At 35.7% G+C, this 22,496-nt stretch overlaps 1 protein-coding gene across 2 annotated transcripts in view; it reads right to left on the bottom strand.

Annotated features, from left to right (window-relative positions):
* Positions 1-694: 694 nt before the first annotated feature.
* Positions 695-22,496, bottom strand: part of PGR (progesterone receptor) — a 115,515-nt gene continuing 93,713 nt past the window's right edge. For both annotated transcript variants that reach the window (XM_040257872.1, XM_040257873.1), the window contains 4 exons: positions 22,039-22,183; positions 20,090-20,220; positions 8,267-8,424; positions 695-5,502 (listed from right to left, as the gene is read on the bottom strand). In XM_040257872.1, coding sequence (XP_040113806.1) covers positions 5,347-5,502; positions 8,267-8,424; positions 20,090-20,220; positions 22,039-22,183 — 590 coding nt within the window. In that variant the 3' untranslated portion in view covers positions 695-5,346. The remainder of the gene's footprint in view (positions 5,503-8,266; positions 8,425-20,089; positions 20,221-22,038; positions 22,184-22,496) is intronic.

Here is a 22,496-nt window from a genome sequence, read left to right as displayed (position 1 = left end):
TAACTGATGGTCTCTAAGGACTTTTCCTGAGTTTAAATGGGAATGTGAGCCAACCTGAATGCAGTTATCTAGACCCAGTTCACGTTCTGGATTCATATGGACACAGATCAATCCAGGTTGGATTGGATTCCATAATATGAAGCAAGCAGTCATTTATTTTACTGCTTTTTGTTCAACTTGTGAAATTTGATAATTTGATAAGGACCATAGAGTGTGGAATAATGGTATATTAAATAGATAATGGATGCAATGTGGAGAGATAGAGACTGTCTTTTTCACTAAACTTTGAGTAGGGAAAACAGTGAAACCACAGAAATCAAGCATTATTATCTTCATCAAAATCATTACATGGCTTAGTCTAGTGTGGATAAGCAATTTAGGACCTGGCAAACTTGTGAGATTTTCTGGCTATGTATTTCCTGCAAAATTTAAGAGCTGCAAAAATTCCCCATATCCAACTGGTAGTTACCCTTTCTTGGGTTGTCTGCTTATCTACTAACATTATCAATGGAGACATGGTTGGTGAGTTTGCAAGTATAAAAATAAAATAGCTTTAAAATTGAAAAAAAAAAATGTTCTTTTGAGTACTTATACACCATTCTCTGGAGATTGTATGAATATTTAAAAGAATTGATATTCTATTCTGAAATCTGGTATGTAAAGAGTACAGTACATGAGAGAAATTGCTCAGGTATTCACAGGAAAATCTCTAGAAATTTAATAGTTTTCTTACCAAAAGAATTCAAGATCAAAGCAGACATAAAGATCTCTTCTGGGAATTTTATAACATAGCCTTAAGGACAGGAATGATTTTTAGGGAGCTGATGACTTCATTATGACTTCCAGACCCATTGTTCCTTTATACAGAATTATTACCACAGTAAAAACAATCTGAGCGTGAACTATATAGCATAGATTTTTGGAATATCTGTGTTTTAGTCAACCTCTCTATATTTTAAAGAAATCCTTTTTAAAAAAGGTCAATATCAGTCCCTTTATTCTTTGTATTATAATGAACGAAACCAGCTCTTTAGATTTTTGATAAAGCAGGCCACAAACTCAAAAGACTATATTTTTTTCAGAGAAAGGAATTAACTGAATACTTTGAACTCTAATTTCAAATCAAATATTTTAAATATTCATATGCACACAGAGAGGTAGCAATAAAGCAACTTCATTTTCTAGATACCTTGGTTTCACCATAGAATATACCAGATTAATCTGATAAAATCATAACTAGAACTATGGCTTAAAACATAAAAATAGCAGTTACTATTTCTGAACACTTATGTTTTTCTTTTCATTTTCATTTCTATTAATCACAAAACAATTGGCACAGGCAATTTTAATCACACTTGCTTAGCCAGGTATTAAACAGCAGAGAAAGGGAGAGCAGGTCTAGATCAGCTTTCCACACAGTACTCGCTATCCACTGTAGCTGTTTAGAAGTTACAGGCCGACAGGGTATGGCTATTTGAAAGGCCTTCCTTCTGGAGAAAACATACTACCTACCATATTTGCATATTATCTGTGCAGCAACTAATTATTTTAATGTGAAATATGAAAAATGATAGTACTGCCTAATTTAAAAGTGCCATTTAAAAAATAAAAACACAATTGTTAAGTAACAACTGACACTGGAGGTATAATTGCTTCAGACCCAAATGGTTTCTCAAATCTTTTGCAGAGAAATATTTTTATTAACTCAATAATCTATTTCAGTGTCCTTCAAGTACTGTCTGATATATAACCTTCTTCATGTGATTTAATTTCACTTTAGAGCCTCCAGAAAGCACATGGCCTATAAAATTAAGATAAAAGTTATGCGACCACATAGGAACAGAGACATTAGTAAGCAGAAATTCGCAGAGAAAAAGATTTAGAGGCTATATATCTTCCATTTGGTTATGTCATGTTCTTTTCCGAAAGCTTTAACTTTTTTAAACCTTAGCTTGAAATATTAAATCCTAGGATTTAGACACCTTCATTTTCTTGTGCTATAACAGGCACTCAAAAAATACTTATTGAATGAAATCAGAGATGAGAAAATTTTGTATATTGAGGTTTTTAACACAAACCTCAATTGTATTTAGAATACAATTTAGAGCTACTTATACTTTCTTAAAAGACAATTATATTTGTGGAATTTTTCTTAGGGAGGGAAATAATATTCCATTCTATTTTAAAATTTAGAACAGGGAGCATTAAGTGTGTTTTTACTAAATGAAAAATGTACTTATATTTTCTATGTTATAGTCAGTACAAGGAGAAAACTCACAAAGCAGGAAAAGAAAAGTTGGAATATTTAAAGAGATGAAGATAGAGGCCATGGGAAGAGAAAGTGATAAAGTCAAGCACATGGAAACACGTCCTGATGCAACAAACCCACATGGGATTCATTGTAATACCAAACCCAGAGAACATGTCATTCAACTCCCTGACAAGGAACATGACTGTCCTATATCAAAGTGGCTCTCAGACTGGTAGTAGAGTAAGAATACAGAATAATGCACTATTGTAATCCAGATCTGCACAAAATCTGCGGAACCTTAGGAGAAAACAAGTCACTCTCTGGAAGATGCAGGGAAGATACGCAGAAGTGATGTTTTGCTGAGCCTTGAGCTGAGGCAGGACTGGTATCAAAAGGGAGAAATAAAGGCAGAAGACTGACTCTAAAGATTTGTGCATCTGCAATAAAAGGTGAATGTATGACAGGGGAGGATAAAGAGAGTCAAGTTACAGGAACCAATGTTTGAACACCATTTCAGAGTGACTCCTTTGTCGCTGCATTGATAAGAAGAGTGGACCAATTAAAATAGTCTTTGAAGATGGAGCCCAGGAAAGGGTATTTGTAACAAGCTCTCCTAGAGACTGTAGAGGGCTTCCCTGGTAGGTCAGACAGTAAAGAATCTGCCTGCATTGTGGGAGACCTGGGTTTGATCCCTGGGGTGGAAAGATCCCCTGGAGAAGAGAATAGCTACCCACTCTGGTATTCTTGCCTGGAGAATTCCAAGAACAGAGGAGCCTGGTGGGCTACAGTCCAGGGGTCACAAAGAGCTGGACACAGTCGAGCGATTAACTCTTTCATACTGTCACGTGCAGCTATATATATAGTTGAGAAACACTGCAGTGGGTGACTGGAAGCCATTGAATATTTTCCAGTGAGGAAATGGCAAAATTAGATCCATTTTAGGAAAATAACTTTGGCCTGGAGAATGGAGAGAGAATGAGTCTGTGTGTTTAAGACTTTGAAAGACTAGATAGCAGTCAGCACTGTATCGGAACACACATGTATTCACTGAAAAAGACATGTAGACAGACACACTAAGGAAGAGACCTTTTTTTAACTAATGTTAAGACTATTTGGAATTCTTGGTTTAAACTCTTAATGAACGTTATAACCAAGCATTATGAAATTTGTTTATTACCTGTTTGGCACATGGACCTAAAGAACTCAAGCCATGGGTCCTGGGCAGAAATTGTTTTAATCCCTATTTCAAATGCCTTATGAGGAGTCACTATTTACAGTTGCTCTGTATCTAATTCATTCTGAAAATGGAAGAAGTTATTGGCAAGAAACAGTTATGGTAACATTATGATCTGCCAGGATTTTTTTGGTCAGATGAAATCACTTTATCTTGTTTTAGGGGTCATATTATTATTCATTAATTGATTCTATGTTATTGCCCCTTGGTAAACTTTAAGTGTCTATCAGTTTAAGGGAATGAGTAATTTAAAAATGCATTAAGAAATCAGATGCTTTAGTAAATGTTTCCTATATTGTTTTCAAAGTTTTTTTGGTTTTTCTCATTAACAACTATTAATCTGCATATGGTAGTATGCTTTATTTATAAGGGAATGTCCAATTTTAAAGAAATTTCAAAAAAGAATTAGGTCTACTAGTTTCTCTGAACTGTTAAAAGTTATATATATGCCTAAAATTGGTACAAATTATTTTATTTAGAAGAAAAAATGATTGTTTTGGTTTTTACCAGTGGTTCTTCCTGTTTTATACGTGTGTGTGTGCATTTTTTAAAAAAATAGGTCTATTTAAAAAAACAGTGACTTTTTTTTTTTTTTTTTACATAGACCTGTTTAAAATAGTGACACCTAGGTGTCCAGTGATACCTCAGAAAAAAACTTGTGTGTCTCCTAAAGGGATATTTTCAGCTCATATAACAATATGAGTTGTGTGTTTTCTAGTTATTGGTTATATTATTTTAAGCCAGTATTTAATGTTTCCTAAATTATCTCTTAGACTGGATCAGAGACACTGAAAACATTTTAACTGTGATTTGTCCACTATGCCCACTCAGTAGAGAAAAAGAGTAATACTTCTCTCTTTTTTCTTCTCCCTTCTTTTTTTTTTCCCCTACCTACCTACCCTCCATCCCTTTCTTCTTTGATGTGAAAAGTGAGTAACAAGCTCTGACCAAAAGGAACATTTACAGGAAAGTTATTATTACAGGAAAGTTATTATGAAAGGTGAGGAAATACAGCAGAGACTTGGTAAGGATAAGGGACTGTCCACATGCCCTAGATGAAGCGGGTGGAGTTAGACCACAGACTTTCTGGCTTCCTATTTCAGTTCAGAATGCCTTGTTAAAGGACAATTCCCCCCGCAAAAGGCTAGTAGAAAACTGCAAAACTCATGATATACTTGTCATAACATTATGGCTTTCCTTCCTTAATAACCTCCTTAGAGATCTGTGTTTCAGATCTGGGAAACAGTCTTAACATATAAGCTGGTTTTCTTAGTTTGAGGAGCATCAATCTATTTCAAGAATTTTAAACTCTTTTTCTATATATTTTTTGCAATAAAAACCCTTTGGAAAATATGGTTAAGGTTATAAATTACCTTCTCACAAAAAAGTATATACACTCATATAGCTATAATTTTGCATACCGATTTGTTTCATTTTTGTAAATATAATCAGGGAGACAAAAGGAGCTATATAGAAAGAACATAGAACAGCTTTTTGTTTTTACGTGTAAGATTCTTCTTTTTCTCTAAAGTAGATTTGTTATATGTGAAAATTAAAAATGTCACCTGAACGATATGAAATGATACGGATAAGATTAACATTAACAATCACTTTAGTATTGTTTCAACCTTGCAAACTCTTAAGGAAAATATGGGTGCACAAAAACACTAAAAATCTGAACTATGCTTTATAAAGGGAAACAATTAAACCTCACAACTTTTCTTTGAAATTTACATAGTATGACACGTTATAAAGGTAAGGCTTTGAGAAAAACAGTAAAAACTTGTGACCTCATAATCATGATCCCCCCCAAAAACAGACATAGCACAAAATTTAATTTTTTTAAAGATAAAAATGGCATTCACTTTTTATGAAAGAGAAGAGGTTTCACCATCCCTGCCAAGATCTTGGGTAATTGTGCAGCAATAACCTCAGACATCATTTCTGGAAATTCAACACTCAGTGCCCGGGACTGGATAAATGTATTCAAGCAGTACAGATGAAGTTGTTTGACAAGCTGTTGGTTTAACAAATGGATAAGAAACATGTAAGGAAAATAATAAATTTCTAAACTATGTAAACATCGAAGCTTATTTTTCTAATAATAGAAATGCTTCAGATGTTGTTTTTTACCAAAATGAAAAAACTCCCTCCATTTCCAGAATAATATATAAAATATTACATACATATGATGAAATATTCTAATATATAGAAAGATTTAAAGAAATGAAAGTATTCTGTAATCCTATTAGATAAGCAGTGTGAACATTTGGTATATTTCAAGTTTTTTGTTTATACATACTCAAGTATATGCATAAATATATATGCATAATAATAATAATATATATGCATATATATATTTCCATAGATGAAATTACTTTTTAGTCTATTTCTTAATCCAGCTTTTCCCACATAACAATAGGCAGTCAATACAAACAACCCAACCTGATTCATTTTAATCTAATTTTTTTTGGCCACACCATACTGCATGCGGGATCTTAGTTCTCTAACCAGGGATCAATCCCACACTCCCTGCACTGGCAGCACAGAGTCTTAACCACTGGGCTACCAGGAAAGCATCATTTTAATCTAATTTTAATTCTGTCAAAATAATTCATGCACATATTTTTGAAAGTCAGATAGTACTGCAAGACCTACAGGAGCAAAATCACTGATGCAACAACTCTGAATTACTTTAGTCTCGGTCATTTGATATTTACCTCTGTATTTCTAATAAATTATATTTCCCAAAGTTTACATTATTAGGATCCTATTAAATAAGGATTTAGCTTTTTTGTATTATATACCCATCTCCTCAACTACACACACTTTCTCTTCTTCCTATTCTCTATATAGATATATCTCAATTTTTGGCTAAATCAATATCTAGCATTTATATTATAAAAATTTTTATTGTTTCTTGCTGGATTACATTTCTTTTCCTATATGAGTTACTTTAATTTTGCTAGTGCTAATCACTTCATGTTTCTGTGGCTTTTTTCTTTGTTCTTTCTATATTTATCACAAAGCCATAGTCAAATTTTCTGACAGAATTCTAAAAACTTAACTTCAGTATGTTCATACAATTAGTAATATCTCAAATCAAACTTTTTTTTTTTCCTTGGTGCTAGTACCCTGAAACCCTGTGCACTAGTTACTGTGCTGGGACACCCGTTTGCGTCTCTCCTGGGTTGAATCTCATACTCCTGTGGCTTACGCCAGGGTTCTGTTGTAAGAAATCCTGCAGATGTCCTTGAGAAAGGCTGTATTTGAGGTAAGGTCTGGGAGAACTTGCAAGTCTGAAAAGACTTTCATGATGCCATCATATCTGTTTGATGGTTGGCTGGTACAAAATTCTTTGAATATTTTTCTTTCTTTCAAAATTCTCTATTATTTTCTGGGTTCCAGTATTTTTGTTGAGAAGTCCTACAACATTCTGAATCCTGATGATTTGATGTGACTTGCTTCTTTTTTCACTGGTATATTTTAGGATACCCTCTTTATTCTAGGTATGCTGAAATTTTACAATACTGTGCCTTGGTTCAACTGGGTTGAGTCTGTATACTGGGCCCTTATGCTCAGAAAATTCATATCCTTCAGTTCTAGCAACCTTTCTTTTAAGATTACTTTTGCAATTTCCTCTCCTTGATTTTCTCCACCCTTTCTTTTGGAGATTACTACGAACTGGAAAATGAAGCCCTGTGGATTAATACCCTAAATTTGCTTTCTCTCTACATTTTCATATCTTTTTCTTTTTTTGTTACTTTTATCTGAGTTTTCCTGAGATTTATATTTTCTCAGTTTTATATTTATATTGAATTTTTAACTTATGCCCTACTTTAATTATCCAAAAGTATTTTCTCACTAAATGTCCTTTTTAAAATGTTTTCCAGTCTTTTTTCATGGATGCAGCATCATTCTTACTTCTGTGAGTATTTTAACTTTTGATGCTTTCTTCTGTTATCTGCACTGGAGCTTTTTCCTTCAAGTTACTTTTTTTTTTTTCCTGTTTATTTTGTTCTCTGCCTTACATTTGAGAGACTTTATCTAAATGGCTAATAATTCTTGGCTATTCACATTCCGCAGTAAGGCCTCATATGTGATCTAGTGAGCAGAGAGCTTTTTATGCCTTGATTATTATTTTAGTGTTTCTGAACAAAGTAATGATAAAAGTTTGTACACAAAACATTTTGACTAACCCTATATATTTATCCAGTTTGGTGTTAGGCATTTCTGAGGTGCTTTTTTTTCCCCCTCCTGTATAAACAGTGAGGCATACATGTCTTAAATACTTGCCTAATTATTTAAGATAAACCCTAACAAGTGAGAATTTGAAAAGAATGCAACCTTTACCTATTGCCACATACTGCTAGATTGTCCATTAGCATTGTTGCTAACTTATATCTCCACCCAAAATGGTATGAGAGTCTTATTCTCCACATCTATATCTTTGCTTTTCCAGTTTACATAAAATATTTTCTAACTTAAGACAAAAACATTTTGGAGCATTTTCAGGAATATGTATCACAATTCCTATCAACCATTAAATTATTCTCAAATCTCACAAATACTAGTAAAAGGATATTTCAGTGATCTATACTGAAAATGAAAAAAAGCACAGTATAAATTGTGAGCAGTATGAGGCAAGTACTGTTTTAAAGTGTAAGTACAAACATAAATTTGACGAATACACGTGAAGTAAAACTTGTACTTCACACTTAAGAAGTAATAGATAGAATTCAGAAAATAATCACTGATATTCTAAACACCAAAATACTTACATCATGCAAGTTATCAAGAAGCTTTGTAAGCTGATAGAAACGCTGTGAGCTAGGGACAACTCCTTTTTGCCTCAAACCAATTGCCTTGATGAGCTCTCTAATGTAACTTGATCTCATCTCTTCAAACTGGTTTTGACTTCTTAGTCCTTCTAAAGGAACTGTAAGAAGATAATTACAAGTGGCGGTTATGTTTAAAAAGATGACAGTAGCACTTTATAATATAAATTTCTGAACTATACAGTGATTTCTTTTGATACGCAACTCTAGAAACAAATATCTAAATGGAAAAGAGTGCTACTAACAGTCTTAGGACATGCAAAATTTCTAGTTCTTTTGAAGAATATGGTAACAACAACTAGGTAAGTTAAAGAACATGTCAGCTTATTTTAGAGCCATATTAATGGACTGCGCATTTGACTTAGCATCTGCTCCAAAGAGCATCTGACATTATTGTACCTTCCTGTCTCAAATATTTAGTTTAAGTTTACAATGACAGATATGCTGTATCTTTTTTGCTTTTTGTCTCCTGACTATTGATACAAGAGAAAGTCATTGATGTTTGAATTTTCTCTTACATTCAGCCACTTGGCTATACTCTATTTTATTTATGTATTCATTTATTAATATTGCTAAATCTAACAGTTTTTGTTGGATTATATATATATATTTTTTGGTATACGACAATACCATACTCAAATAATATCCTATTTTCTCCTTTCCAACAGTTGTAGCTGTCATTTCTCCTTCATGGTTCGATACATTGTTTAAGTCTTCCAGAACAATATTAAATAATAACAGTAATGGTAAATACTCAAATTTTGTTGCTGATTTTATTGATAAATGCCTCTCATAATATCAGCAACAAAATTTGAGTATTTACCATTACTGTTATTATTTAATAGTAAATAATAACTTCTACCTCAGAAATCTTTAATTCATACATCCAAATTTTAGGCACAGCGTCCTACTATAGCCCATTCTCTTGTTTCCACTACGTAGTCAATAAACCTACAGCCTTTCTCCTAAGTCTTTCTGGTTCTTCTGTTGTGACCTGTCTGAGATGTCCTGGTTGATTTCTTTAGCAACTCTATTACCAGAATTCCCAGCTCCCTTATTTCCTTTTACTTCGGTTGCAACTGTCCCACAAACAAATCTTCAACCATAAGTGAAGTTTCTGTAACTATATCCAGATTACTGAAATAAAAATCACATTATCTATGGATTTATACATCTAGATATTTATGATCTTGACCTTTAGCAATATTTCTAGAGAGAAGTGTACTTCATTTGAGCAAAGTCAACTCTATGTCTCCAGCAAAGGTAGATAAATAAAGCTTTTTAAAGACCTCTTTCTTTATTCCCTGTATCCCAACAGACCCTCATTTCTACTTCCCTTGGAAAAAGAAGGCCAGAGATAATAAGCCAACAGAAACTAAGAGTGAACTCTGGTTTAGAGTCTTCAAGAGCTCAGAGCCTCAGTATAAAAGGGACTTAGGTAATTTGGGCAATAGGACACTTTTGCACCAACTGAAAACTTAACTGTATGTATATGTTATGTGTATCATAACATATAGTATCATAACCTACTCACTTTGCTTCATATAGCAACTATTTTAAACATCCATAACTCTTTTTAAACATCCCAACCAATTTTCACATCTCCCTCACTCTTCACCATGACTATAAAATTATTTTTTCTTCTGATTACTGAAGTATTGTTTTCTCATTGGGCTTTAAAGAGCTGGAAAACTAGTAACCCGAAGGCTTCGATACTATCCATCTACCTGTTGAGGACCAGACTTGAAGCAATTATCCTTATTTCAAGAAAATCAGGCCTAATCTCATCCTGCCTCATCCTATTAGTATCAATCACTAACAACATGCTCCCAGGATATGATAATCTAATCACTAGGCTCTCATCCTATGCTCCTGGGATATCTCTGGAAATTATTCTCCTTTACACTCTCTTCCTTAGATTTCAGATCTATGATGAACCAGCTGTAAAAAAGTTATTTCTATTTTATTTGAGCTCTTTATATTAATTCATCATTTTCTTAATTATTACACTCAGCATTACATGACTGGAGAATTTTCTCTGAGATTCTTATTGATTCCATATGTGGGTTTTCAGCATTTCTTGTAAATATATTGTGGCAAGTGGGAGAGAGTGACTGAAGGGCAGTTAGCAATATGCTTGCTATTTTAGATGAGAATACTTTAAAAAATACTTATTTTTTGTTTAGTTATTTTAAAATAGTGTGTATCAATTAGAAAAATTTTGAAAAATACTGAAAATACAAAGAAAATTATAAGTCACCTGAGGTCCTACAATCCAATAGTTTGGGATATTTAATAATATTATATGGAGAATATTTACATAATTAAATCATTCAAAATTCTTCACATATGAATGCTTTAATTCTCACATAAAATTTAATATCACAGAAATGTGTAGTAAATGCAAGTTATTTAATTATTTTATCATTCAACACTTGCATCATGCAACATCATGCAATATTTTACTAATATAAACAATACTTGCACTCATCTCACATGCTAGTAAAGTAATGCTCAAAATTCTCCAAGACAGGCTTCAACAGTACGTGAACTATGAAATTCCAGATGTTCAAGCTGGATTTAGAAAATGCAGAGAAACCAGAGATCAAATTGCCAACTTCTGCTGGATCATAAAAAAAGCAAGAGAGTTCCAGAAAAACATCTACTTCTGCTTTATGGACTATGCCAAAGCCTTTGACTATGTGGACCACAAGAAACTGGAAAATTCTTGAAGAGATGGGAATACCAGACCAACTGACCAGCCTCTTAAGAAACCTATATGCAGGTCAGGAAGCAACAGTTAGAACTGGACATGGAACAACAGACTGGTTCCATGAAAGGAGTACATGAAGGCTGTATATTGGCATCCTGCTTATTTAACTTATATGCAGAGTAGATCATGAGAAACGCTGGGCTGGAGGAAGCACAAGTTGGAATCAAGATTTCTGGGAGAAATATCAATAACCTCAGATATGCTGATGAAACCACTGTTATGGCAGAAAGCAAAGAAGAACTAAAGAGCCTTCTGATGAAAGTGAAAGAGTAGAGTGAAAAAGCTGGCTTAAACCTCAACATTCAGAAAACGAAGATCATGGCATTTGGTCCCATCACTTCATGGCAAATAGATGGGGAAACAGTGGAAACAGTGACAGACTTTATTTTGGGGGGGCTCCAAAATCACTGCAGATTGGTGACTGCAGCCATGAAATTAAAAGAGGCTTGCCCCTTGGAGGAAAAGCTATGACCAACCTAGACAGCATATTAAATAGCAGAGACATTATTTTGCCAACAAAGGTCCATCTAGTCAAAACTATCGTTTTTCCAGTAGTCATGTATGGATGTGAGAGTTGGACTATAAAGAAAGCTGAGTGCTGAAGAATTCATGCTTTTGAACTGTGGTGTTGGAGAAGACTCTTGAGAGTCCCTTGGACTGTAAGGAGAACCAACCAGTCCATCCTAAAGGAAATCAGTCCTGAATATTCATTGGAAGGACTGATGCTGAAGCTGAAACTCCAATACTTTGGCCACCTGATGGGAAGACCTGACTCCTTGGAAAGGACCCTGATGCTGGGAATGATTGAGGGTAGAAGGAGACGGGGACAACAGAGGATGAGATGGTTGGATTGGCATCACCGACTCAATCGACATGAGTTTGAGCAAGCTCCGGGAGTTGTTAATGGACAGAGAAGCCTGGCGTGCTGCAGTCCATGGGGTCACAAAGAGTTGGACACTATTGAGCAACTGAACTGAACTATGATGAATGTCATTTCTGATATTTAAAGGATATATTCTTATAAGTGGAAATATTAGCGTAAAAGGTATTAACTTTCTTAACACTCAAAATATATATTTCTAACTTATCAACACTTACTATTTATGTTGGGTAGTTGCTTCTGAGCAATTTTCATTTAGGGTAATGATTTATTTTATAGAGAAAAAGAAAATATTATCTCATTTTCATTTCTCCAATTGTTAGTGAGGTTGAATAATTTTTTAATGCTTATTAGTGATTTGGTTTTATTTAAATATTTTTTCTGTTTTGTACTCATTTTTTTATTAAGATATATTTAAAATATTTTCTAAGTTTGTGGTTTAAAGCCCAGTTTTAAAATATTTAATCAGTGCTGTAACTTTATTAAGGCAAAGAGTCCTACCTAGGCAACCCCAATTTTCCCATGCTCAGAAAGCCAATGCTTTCAATTTTTTCAACTGTTTATTTTGGTCTTTCCTTCCATAGTTTTAAGTGACACCCTTATATTGCTGTTATTTGAATTCTTAACAGTATGGAAAATAGGGCTAAAGCTCTATTTCCATATTCCAGATCATCACCCCATACCACAATCATATACTCATATAAGAAGAACTTCCTGTTCCTCATCTTCCTAATATAATTTTCATAATATTTCTCAGATCAATATTCAGTGTTTATTATTTTAGCTATGTAAAACGTTACCACAGTCAAGTCATATAGAATTAACTAGGATTTCTTTCCAAGTATAATGTTTTTGTTTTACTGAGAGTAAGTAACCATATCAATGGGTGTGAAGTGGTATCCACCTGTGGCTTTTGTGCTTCTCTAGTGATTAGTGATGCTGAGTATCTTTTCATGTGCTTAATGGCTATTTGTAAATCTTCTTTTGAGAAATGCCTATTAAGGCCTTTATTTTTAAATTGGTTTATTTTTTGTTGTTGTTGGATTATAGAGATTCTTTATGTCATCTGGATATTAATACTCTTACTTTAGCAGATATCTTTTCCAATATTTTCACCAAATCAATGGATGAACCTTTCTTTGTGTTGAGTCCTTTGATGCACCGAAGTTTTAAATTTTGCCAACGTCTACTTAGGGCATCCAAGGTGGCTCAGTGGAAAAGAATCTGCCTGCAGGAGATGCAAGTTCAATCCCTGGGTTGGAAGATCCCCTGGAGAAGGAAATGGCAACTCATTCCAGTATTCTTACCTGGGAATCCCAAGGACTGAGGGAGCCTGGTGGGCTACGATCAATAGGGTCACAAAGAGTTGGACATGACTAAATGACTGAGCATGTACACAAACACACTTCCTTCTGAACAGTGATATCTTTTCCTCTGCTTTTGAGAGGTTTTCCAACTTTCAAAGTCTCTAGCCACTTTAAAATTATATATATATATATATATTTCCAAGAATTCTTTTCTTTGTGTTATTCCTTTTTCATATATTCAGTATTGTTTCATGAATAGAATATGTTATTTTATTTCTCTAAAGAAGAGAAGTGAAAGGCAAAGGAGAAAAGGAAAGATATATCCATCTGAAGGCAGAGTTCCAAATAATAGCAAGGAGAAATAAGAAAGCCTTCCTAAGTGAACGCTGCAAACAAATAGAGGAAAACCATAGAAAGGGAAACACTAGAGATCTCTTCAAGAAAATTAGAGATACCAAGGGAATATTTCATGCAAAGATGGTCAATAAAGGACAGAAATGGTATAGACCTTACAGAAGCAGAAGATATTAAGAAGAGGTGGCAAGAAGACACAGAAGAACTACACAAAAAAGATCATCATCCCCCAGATAATCATGATGGTGTGATCACTCACCAAGAGCTAGATATTCTGGAGTGCAAAGTCAAGTGGGCCTTAGGAGACATCACTACAAACAAAGCTAGTGGAGGTGATGGAATTCCAGATGAGCTATTTCCAGTCCTAAAAGATGATACTGTGAAGTACTGCACTCAATATGCCAGCAAATTTGGAAAGCTCAGCAGTGGCCACAGGACTGGAAAAGGTCAGTTTTCATTCCAATCCCAAAGAAAGGCAATGCCACAGAATATTCAAACTACTGCACAATTGCACTCATCTCACACACTATCAAAGGAATACTCAAAATTCTCCATGTGAGGCTTCAACAGTACATGAACTGAGAACTTCCACATGTTCAACTGGATTTAGAAAAGGCAGAGGAACAACAGATCAAATTGCCAGAATCTGCTGGATCATAGAAAAAGCAAGACAATTCCAGAAAATCATCTACTTCTGCTTCACTGACTATGCTAAAGCCTTTGACTGTGTAGATCAAAATAAACTGGAAAATTCTTAAAGGGATGGGAATACCAGACCAACTTCCTTCCTTCCTGCAAAAACTGTATGCAGGACAAGAAGCAACAGTTAGAACCAGACATGGAATAATAGGCTGGTTCCAAATTGGGAAAGGAGTACGTCAAGGTTGTATACTGTTATCTTGCTTGTTTACCTTTCATGCAGAGTACATCATGCAAAGTGCTGGGCTGGATAAAGCACAAGCTAGAATCAAGATTGCCAGGAGAAATATAAATAACCTTGATATGGAGATAGGGCTTTCCTGGTGGCTCAGATGGTAAAGAATCCCCCTGCACTGTGGGAGACCTGGGTTTGATCCCTGGGTTAGGAAGATCCCCTGGAGAAGGGAATGGCAAACCAGTCCAGTATTCTTACCTAGAGAATTCCATGGACAGTGGAGCCTGTCAGGCTACAGACCATGGCGTCGCAAAGAATCAGACATGACTGAGCAACTTTCACTCACTCATTCACTTAGATATGCAGATGACACTACCCTTATGACAAAAAAGAAAAGAGGAACTAAAGAGTCTCTTGATGAAGGTGAAAGAGGAGTGTGAAAAAGTTGGCTTAAAACTCAACATACAAAAAACGAAGATCATGGCATCCGGTCCCATCACTTCATAGCAAAGAGATGGGGAAACAATGGAAACAGTGGCAAGACTATTTTCTTGGGCTCCAAAATCACTGCAGGTGGTGACTGCAGCCATGAAATTAAAAGATGCTTGCTCCTTGAAAGGAAAGATATGACCATCCTAGACAGCATATTAAAAAACAGAGATGTTACTTTGGTTTGTCTAGTCAAAGCTATGGTTTTTCCAGTAGTCATTGTGGCTCAGCTGGTAAAAAATCTGCCTGCAATGCCGGAGACCTGAATTTGATCCCTGAGTTGCAAAGATCCCCTGGAGAAGAGAAGGGCTACCCACTTCAGTATTCTGGCCTGGAGAATTCCATGGACTGTATAGTTCATGGGGTCACAAAAAGTCAGACACGACTGAGCAACTTTCACTTCCAGTAGTCATGTATGGATGTGAGAGTTGGACCATAAAAAGGCTGAGTGCTGAAAAATTGATGGCGTTTGAACTGTGGTGTTGGAGAAGACTCTTGAGAGTTCCTTGGACAGCAAGGAGATCCAACCAGTCCATCCTAAAGGAAATCAGTCCTGAATATTCATTGGAAGGACTGATGCTGAAGCTGAAACTCCAATACTTTGGCCACCTGATGCGAAGACCTGACTCACTGGAAAAGACCCTGATGCTGAGAAAGATTGATTGCAGGAGGAGAAGGGGATGACAGAGGATGAGATGGTTGGCTGGCATCACTGACTCGATGGACATGAGTTTGAGCAGGCTCTGGGAGATGATGAAGGACAGGGAAGCCTGGTGTGCTACAGTCCATAGGGTCACAAAGAGCCAGACATGACTGGGTACCTCAACAACAACAAAGGATAGCTTTCAAATTTCTCCATGGTCTCTCTTTCCTCTAAATTATTTTTCTATTTGTCTTTATGTTGATATCAAAGACCTTCCTCAGATGCCCTGGTTGTTTATTTATATTCAAGCATGGAAACTAAAAAGCTGATTGCTAGTTCTGTTTGAATGAGTAGTTATTATTGCCTATAAGCTTTAGTGTAGGGCATTGCGGATGAGCTATTTCAAAGAGAAAGCCTTGCTATTAGCATATTTAGTTCTTTTATTTTTTCTAGCTTAATAAATTCTTTATAAAAGAATCTTTCATTTTCCCATCTGGAGAATATAAACCTGGATGACAGTGTTCTAGAGGACTGGTGATTTTGGAGGGTGTTGTCTCAACATTTGGTATATAATCTTAATCTGTTTACACTATCCCGCTTCACCCTCATCAGTGTCTGCAGTCCACCAACCCAACTGCCTTCTGTTACATCCTCTTCAGAGAATAAACCTACAGTCTCTGCCTTAGTTGGAGAACAACTGCACCATTGGTGGATATTTAGAAACACATTTTCAAGAGAACTTGGTGTTTTTAATTCTACTTTCACTCTCATTAAAAAAAAAATAAAGATCACCTTTGTCACTAACTGCAAAACATGTCAGAGGTTCAGTGATACAAATCAAGGTGCTTGCTTTTTGACTTTTCTTACTTCTGGCTTAGAAACCACTTTCTCATTCAGTCATGTCTGACTCTTTGAGACCATGTGAACTGTGGCCTGCCAGGCTCCTCTGTCCATGGGTTCTGCCAGGCAAGAATACTGGAGCGGGTTGCCATTTCCTCCTCCAGAGAACCTCCTTGACCCAAAGACAGAACCTTGCATCTTCTGTGTCTCCTGCACTGGCAGGCAGGTTCTTTACCACTGAACCACCCGGGAAACCCTCCACTTTCTCAGGTACACTAAATTAGTTTCTGCTCGCTGGCTTGTGGGATTTTATTGCTACTGATATTTCTGTCATTTTATTTACTTTATTTTATTTTTTAAGAAATCCCGTGACTAATAGTTTTATGTAGTTTAAAAGGAACAATGATTAAAGTGTGTATTCAACCTGACATATTTTCCTGGATATCTGTATTTTAATTTTTAATGGCAAATGGGTGGTTTAAATTCTTAAGTCATTGAACTTTTCTTTTGCCAACTTTTCTATTGCATATATTTTTAAACAGTATTCTTTGAGATTTCTCATTTTTATTCCTTTTAGCTTATTTTTAACAAGCTAAAGTGTTTACAACTATGAGCCACCTATTTTAGGTAACAATTTGAGCTAAATATTCAAACTAAGTTTTCCTCAAACATAAAGCTTCTTTTCTCAACAATATTTATTTGTTCCATACTCAAAGATTTCTAGTGTTTCCATAGTAGAATATAAAGTTCTAGTATATATAGTCTGATTTGACTAAGAATTCAGAGTATGTATTTTCCACATTATTAATTATTCTAACTTTCTAATTCTCCCCCCATCCCCATATTTTTGTAATACTTACCTATTTTTTAAGATTTAAAGATGAATTTCAATAGCTGTGCCAAGTGTCTCCTCAAAATCCCATTAAAATTTGTGTAGATTTTATTACACAAATTATTACATATAATAATAAATAATTTATATATGTGTATATATGTAGTACTATTAAGTACGTGATTTTCCCTTTTCTTAAAGTTGCAAATGGCTGAAAACCTTGCCTTCCATGGTATGTGAGTGGAAGTCACGTGTATCTCCCTTCCTTTCCTTACAACTGTTTTCCCTTAGCACTGCTCTAGTGATTATAGAGGCAGTTGTCAAGATGCCGCCTCCATCTGCCTGAACACCTGAGTGATAACAATGAGCCTCCCTGTAGATCTGCAGTGAAAATATAGTAAAAAGAATAAGTACTTAAAATTTTTTAAAGCTACTGGGGTTTAGGGCTTGTTTGGTTCCCTGCATGATGTAGCCTACCCATAAATACAGTATTATGTTAATGCTATCAACTAATTTGGGAGACCTAGGACCATCTATGATATATCTACTATCGAATTCATTACTATCAAGAAAAGAACTGACAGGAGCTAACTGCTGTATTATTAAAGTTCTTTCAGTTGACTCTGTTGGCCAATCCCATGTCAATTCCTTTGTCTACTTTGTGCTTTTTTAAATCAAATTGTGCTTGAAGGTCTGTGCTCCAGATAGAGATTCCAAGGGTCGGGTAAAGGGCTATGGTTCCCTGCTGCTGCTACTAAGTCGCTTCAGTCGTTTCTGACTCTATGTGACCCCATAGATGGCAGCCCACCAGGCTCCCCCGTCCCTGGGTTTCTCCAGGCACACTGGGGTGGGTTGCCATTTCCTTCTCCAATGCATGAAAGTGAAAAGTGAAAGTGAAGTCGCTCAGCCATGTCCGACTCTTAGAGACCCCATGCCCTGCAGCCTACCAGGCTTCTCTGTCCATGGGATTTTCCAGGCAAGAGTACTGGAGTGGGGTGCCATTTCCTGTATTAATCTGTGTCCGGGCACAGACTTTATGAGGTAAACTGCCTTCTTAAGAGTTCAGCTTTTCTGCCTTTCCTTTTGATATGCTCCCCTGGCCCTACCATGTAAGATTCATGCCCCTAGAAGGAAATCCTTGCAGAAATCTTTTCTGAGAAAGACTCCTGTCTCACTTTTGATCTCAGGTCTTAGCTCTCTGTGGTTTCCTTTCAAATCACAATGATTGAAAGAGGAACCAATTCAAACAGTCTACTTGTGTGTGGGAAGGGCACAGGAAAGGATAAAAGGTGGAAGCAATTTAAAAAGTTTTCCACTTAGACCCTGGGAGATCCATGGAGGCAGAGGGACACATGTTCCTTGTGTGTGAGAATGAATGAATGGGCGTCTGCCCACTCTTGTGACCAGCGCTATTTCTTCTGGGTACACAGCTAGGGGGCGTTCCCGAGCTCTCCTGCAATTAGGGTGGACCATAGAACGTGGCATCCGGTCCCATCACTTCATGGGAAATAGATGGGGAAACAGTGGAAACAGTGTCAGACTTTATTTTGGGGGGCTCCAAAATCACTGCAGATGGTGATTGCAGCCATGAAATTAAAAGACACTTACTCCTTGGAAGAAAAGTTATGACCAACCTAGATAGTATACTCAAAAGCAGAGACATTACTTTGCCGACTAAGGTCCGTCTAGTCAAAGCTATGGTTTTTCCAATAGTCATGTATGGATGTGAGAGCTGGACTGTGAATAAGGCTGAGCGCTGAAGAATTGATGCTTTTGAACTGTGGTGTTGGAGAAGACTCTTGAGAGTCCCTTGGACTGCAAGGAGATCCAACCAGTCCATTCTGAAGGAGATCAGCCCTGGGATTTCTTTGGAAGGAATGATGCTAAAGCTGAAGCTCCAGTACTTTGGCTACCTCATGCAAAGAGTTGACTCATTGGAAAAGACTCTGATGCTGGGAAGGATTGGGGGCAGGAGGAGAAGGGGACGACAGAGGATGAGATGGCTGGATGGCATCACGGACTCGATGGACGTGAGTCTGAGTGAACTCTGGGAGTTGGTGATGGACAGGGAGGCCTGGCAGTGCTGCGATTCATGGGGTCGTAAAGAGTCGGACACGACTGAGTGGCTGAACTGAACTGAACTGATAGAACGTGGGTGGAAGATAGTTCCAGATCTAGTCTTCAAACCTTCTCTTACTCAGTGCTCATCTTCTAGTCAGATAAAACGGAAGACTCCAAGTTGATACAAAGGGTAGAGCCTCTGGATGAAAGGAGCCTGGGTTTTCTCGGCCAACCCACTGGCCTGACTGTGAGTAGTTATAAACTGTTATTATGCTACTGATTCTTGCAGTTATGTGTTATAACTGTTAAGACTATCCTGACATAAAGTGAACAGTTACAAATGTGTGTTTATAGAGTAAATCCTTTGTAGGGTGGGGATGAAGGGAAGCATAGTCTGTGTTTATGCAGTATTAATTAGTTTATAATACTTAATTGGATGACTATGAAAAAGTTATTTAATCATCTTTTACCCAAAAAAAGAATAGAAACTGGCTTACTTGATGGGCTATTTTAGTATTAGGTGATAGATAAAATCTGAGAAATATGAAATGACTTTATTATAGTCTATAGATGCTTCTCTTTTGCAGTTTCCAACTCAGTAAGATTCATAACTCATCTATAATCATACAATAGTACTGTTGTTTGAGACTTCCTTAATGAATTAAAAATTAAAACAGCAAAGCTCTTGCATTCAGTTACTTCTACTCACTCACTCGTATTAAGAAGTAGCAACACTTTCATACAGAGGAACTCTTCTTGGCTGACTTGGAGCTTCACAAACTCCTGTGGGATCTGCCACATGGTTAGGCATAATGAATAGAACGATGACTCCTTCATCCGCTGTCTTGCGCCACACACAACACACAGAAGAAACACCAACAGTGGAACAAAAAATAAACACACACAAGGTCTTAGCTAGTTTAGGTAATTTATGAGTGAGTATGAGTTTTAGTTATTACCTGATTTATTGAACATGACTTTTTATAAACAAACTCAATATTTGGAATTTTAAATGTCTTCTAAATTTACTCACACTAATGGATTTTGAGGTTAAAAATTTTTGAAGTTGGAAGTTTATTTTAAATGCACATTAACTGAGATTAATGTTGCTATTCACTTTTACTATCACATTTTAAAAACCTAACCCAAGATAGGAGAGCAAAGTTGTAGCAGTTAAAAATGTGGGATGATTTGGGAGAATGGCACTGAAACATGTATAATATCATATAAGAAATGAATCGCCAGTCTAGGTTTGATGCAGGATACAGGATGCTTGGGGCTGGTGCACTGGGATGACCCAGAGAGATGGTATGGGGAGGGAGGTGGGAGGGGGGTTCAGGATTGGGAACACATGTACACCCATGGTGGATTCATGTTGATGTATGGCAAAACCAATACAGTATTGTAAAGTAAAATAATAAATAAATAAATAAATAAAAATAAAAATGTGGTGCTGAGAAATACTCAGAAAATATTTATTTACTGATTTCTTTCCTTGTGGGTAAAATATATAAAATTTTGTGTGCAATCCAATGGGAGAGTGAATTCAATTCACAGAAATTGAATAGTGTAGAATACTTCGGTGCATTCAGTTTAGAATATTCATGTAAAATGGCTACAGTGTGAATGATTTTAGAGGAAATATATGGTGATATAGAAAAGAGAACATTAGCAGCATTAAATAATCGACAAGACAAACATGAATTCTGAATACTGAGGACATTTACTTAAGGTATTTTCTCAGCTATGTACTGTTTTGTAGTATCTGCACTAGTCAAAGAAGTGATCAGGAATGGTAGGAAAAACAAGACAAAACTAGATTTGACTCGAGAGATAAAATTAATCCCAACCATCACTTGGATTCTTTGGCAAATTACGAAGTATTGTCTGCCTTAGTTTTCTGAACTGTGAAATAAAGGGTGCTGATTCCTTACAAATTTCAAAGGACTGTGGGATAAAATAGAATAACATATATGAAAGTTACCTGCAATCTTTAAAGTTTAGTAAAGTTTAGTAAGTTTTGTAAAGTTTAGTATAACTTATCATTTTATATAATTCTGAGTCAACAGACTCAATTAGGACAGTACAAATACTTTCATGAAAAGATTCTATTCAGTTTAAAGTTATATGTAGAAAGTTAATTATAGTAATTCCAATATAATCAAGCAAATAGGATTCAATTTTATTATCTTTCAATATTTTAAACAAATTACCAGTCTAATTTATCCTCTAGGAAGACAAATAATATTTTTACTTTTTGAAGGTAAGTCATTACTTTTAAGCAAAAAGATTCCTCGTTTACTTCATTATTTTCAATACTGCCAATGTAAAATTTTAACTTGATAAACTAAACATTTATTTGGTCTTTAAGAAGACCAAATGTATTTCTTGATACATTTCTGAAGTTTAAGAAATTTTTATTTGTGACAACTATTATATATTGAAATAAAAGAAAAAGCTCTAAATATCAAATCACTGATAATACATTTTTACTAATATTGTCAGTTCAAGTTATATTTTGAGGTAGTTCCGAGAAACATTTCAGGAAATTTTTATTATTTAGGACACTGGTGTATGATCATCTATTGAAATGTAGTTTTCAAGATTATCCTACATATACACTTTTGATAATAATAACAACAAAAGTCAAGTTACTACTTACTCATTTAGTATTAGATCAGGTGCAAAATATAGCATCTGTCCACTGACATGCTTATAAGATCTCCATCCTAGTCCAAATACCATTAAACTCATCCAAGAATACTGGATGAGAGTTATTTGGTCATCAATATGTAAGTTCCGAAAACCTACAAAACAAATTTAAAAATAGAATGATCACTGTGTCAAAAATCACTGTGTCAAAACCTGAAAAATAAACCTTTGAAAACAGATGTAAATAGGGTATGCTCCAATACCTTGGCCACCTGATGCAAAGAGCTGACTCACTGGAAAAGACCCTGATGCTGGGAAAGATTGAGAGCAAGAGGAGAAGGGGTGACAGAGGATGAGATGATTGGATGGCATCATCGACTCAACAGACATGAGTTTGAGCAAAACCCTGGGAGATAGTGAAGGACAGGGAAGCGTGGTGTGCTACAGTCCATGGAGTTGCAAAGGGTT

This window comes from Oryx dammah, unplaced genomic scaffold, assembly GCF_014754425.2.
Source record: "Oryx dammah isolate SB20612 unplaced genomic scaffold, SCBI_Odam_1.1 HiC_scaffold_17, whole genome shotgun sequence".
NCBI lineage: Eukaryota > Metazoa > Chordata > Mammalia > Artiodactyla > Bovidae > Oryx > Oryx dammah.
This window is presented reverse-complemented; position numbering and strand designations above follow the sequence as displayed.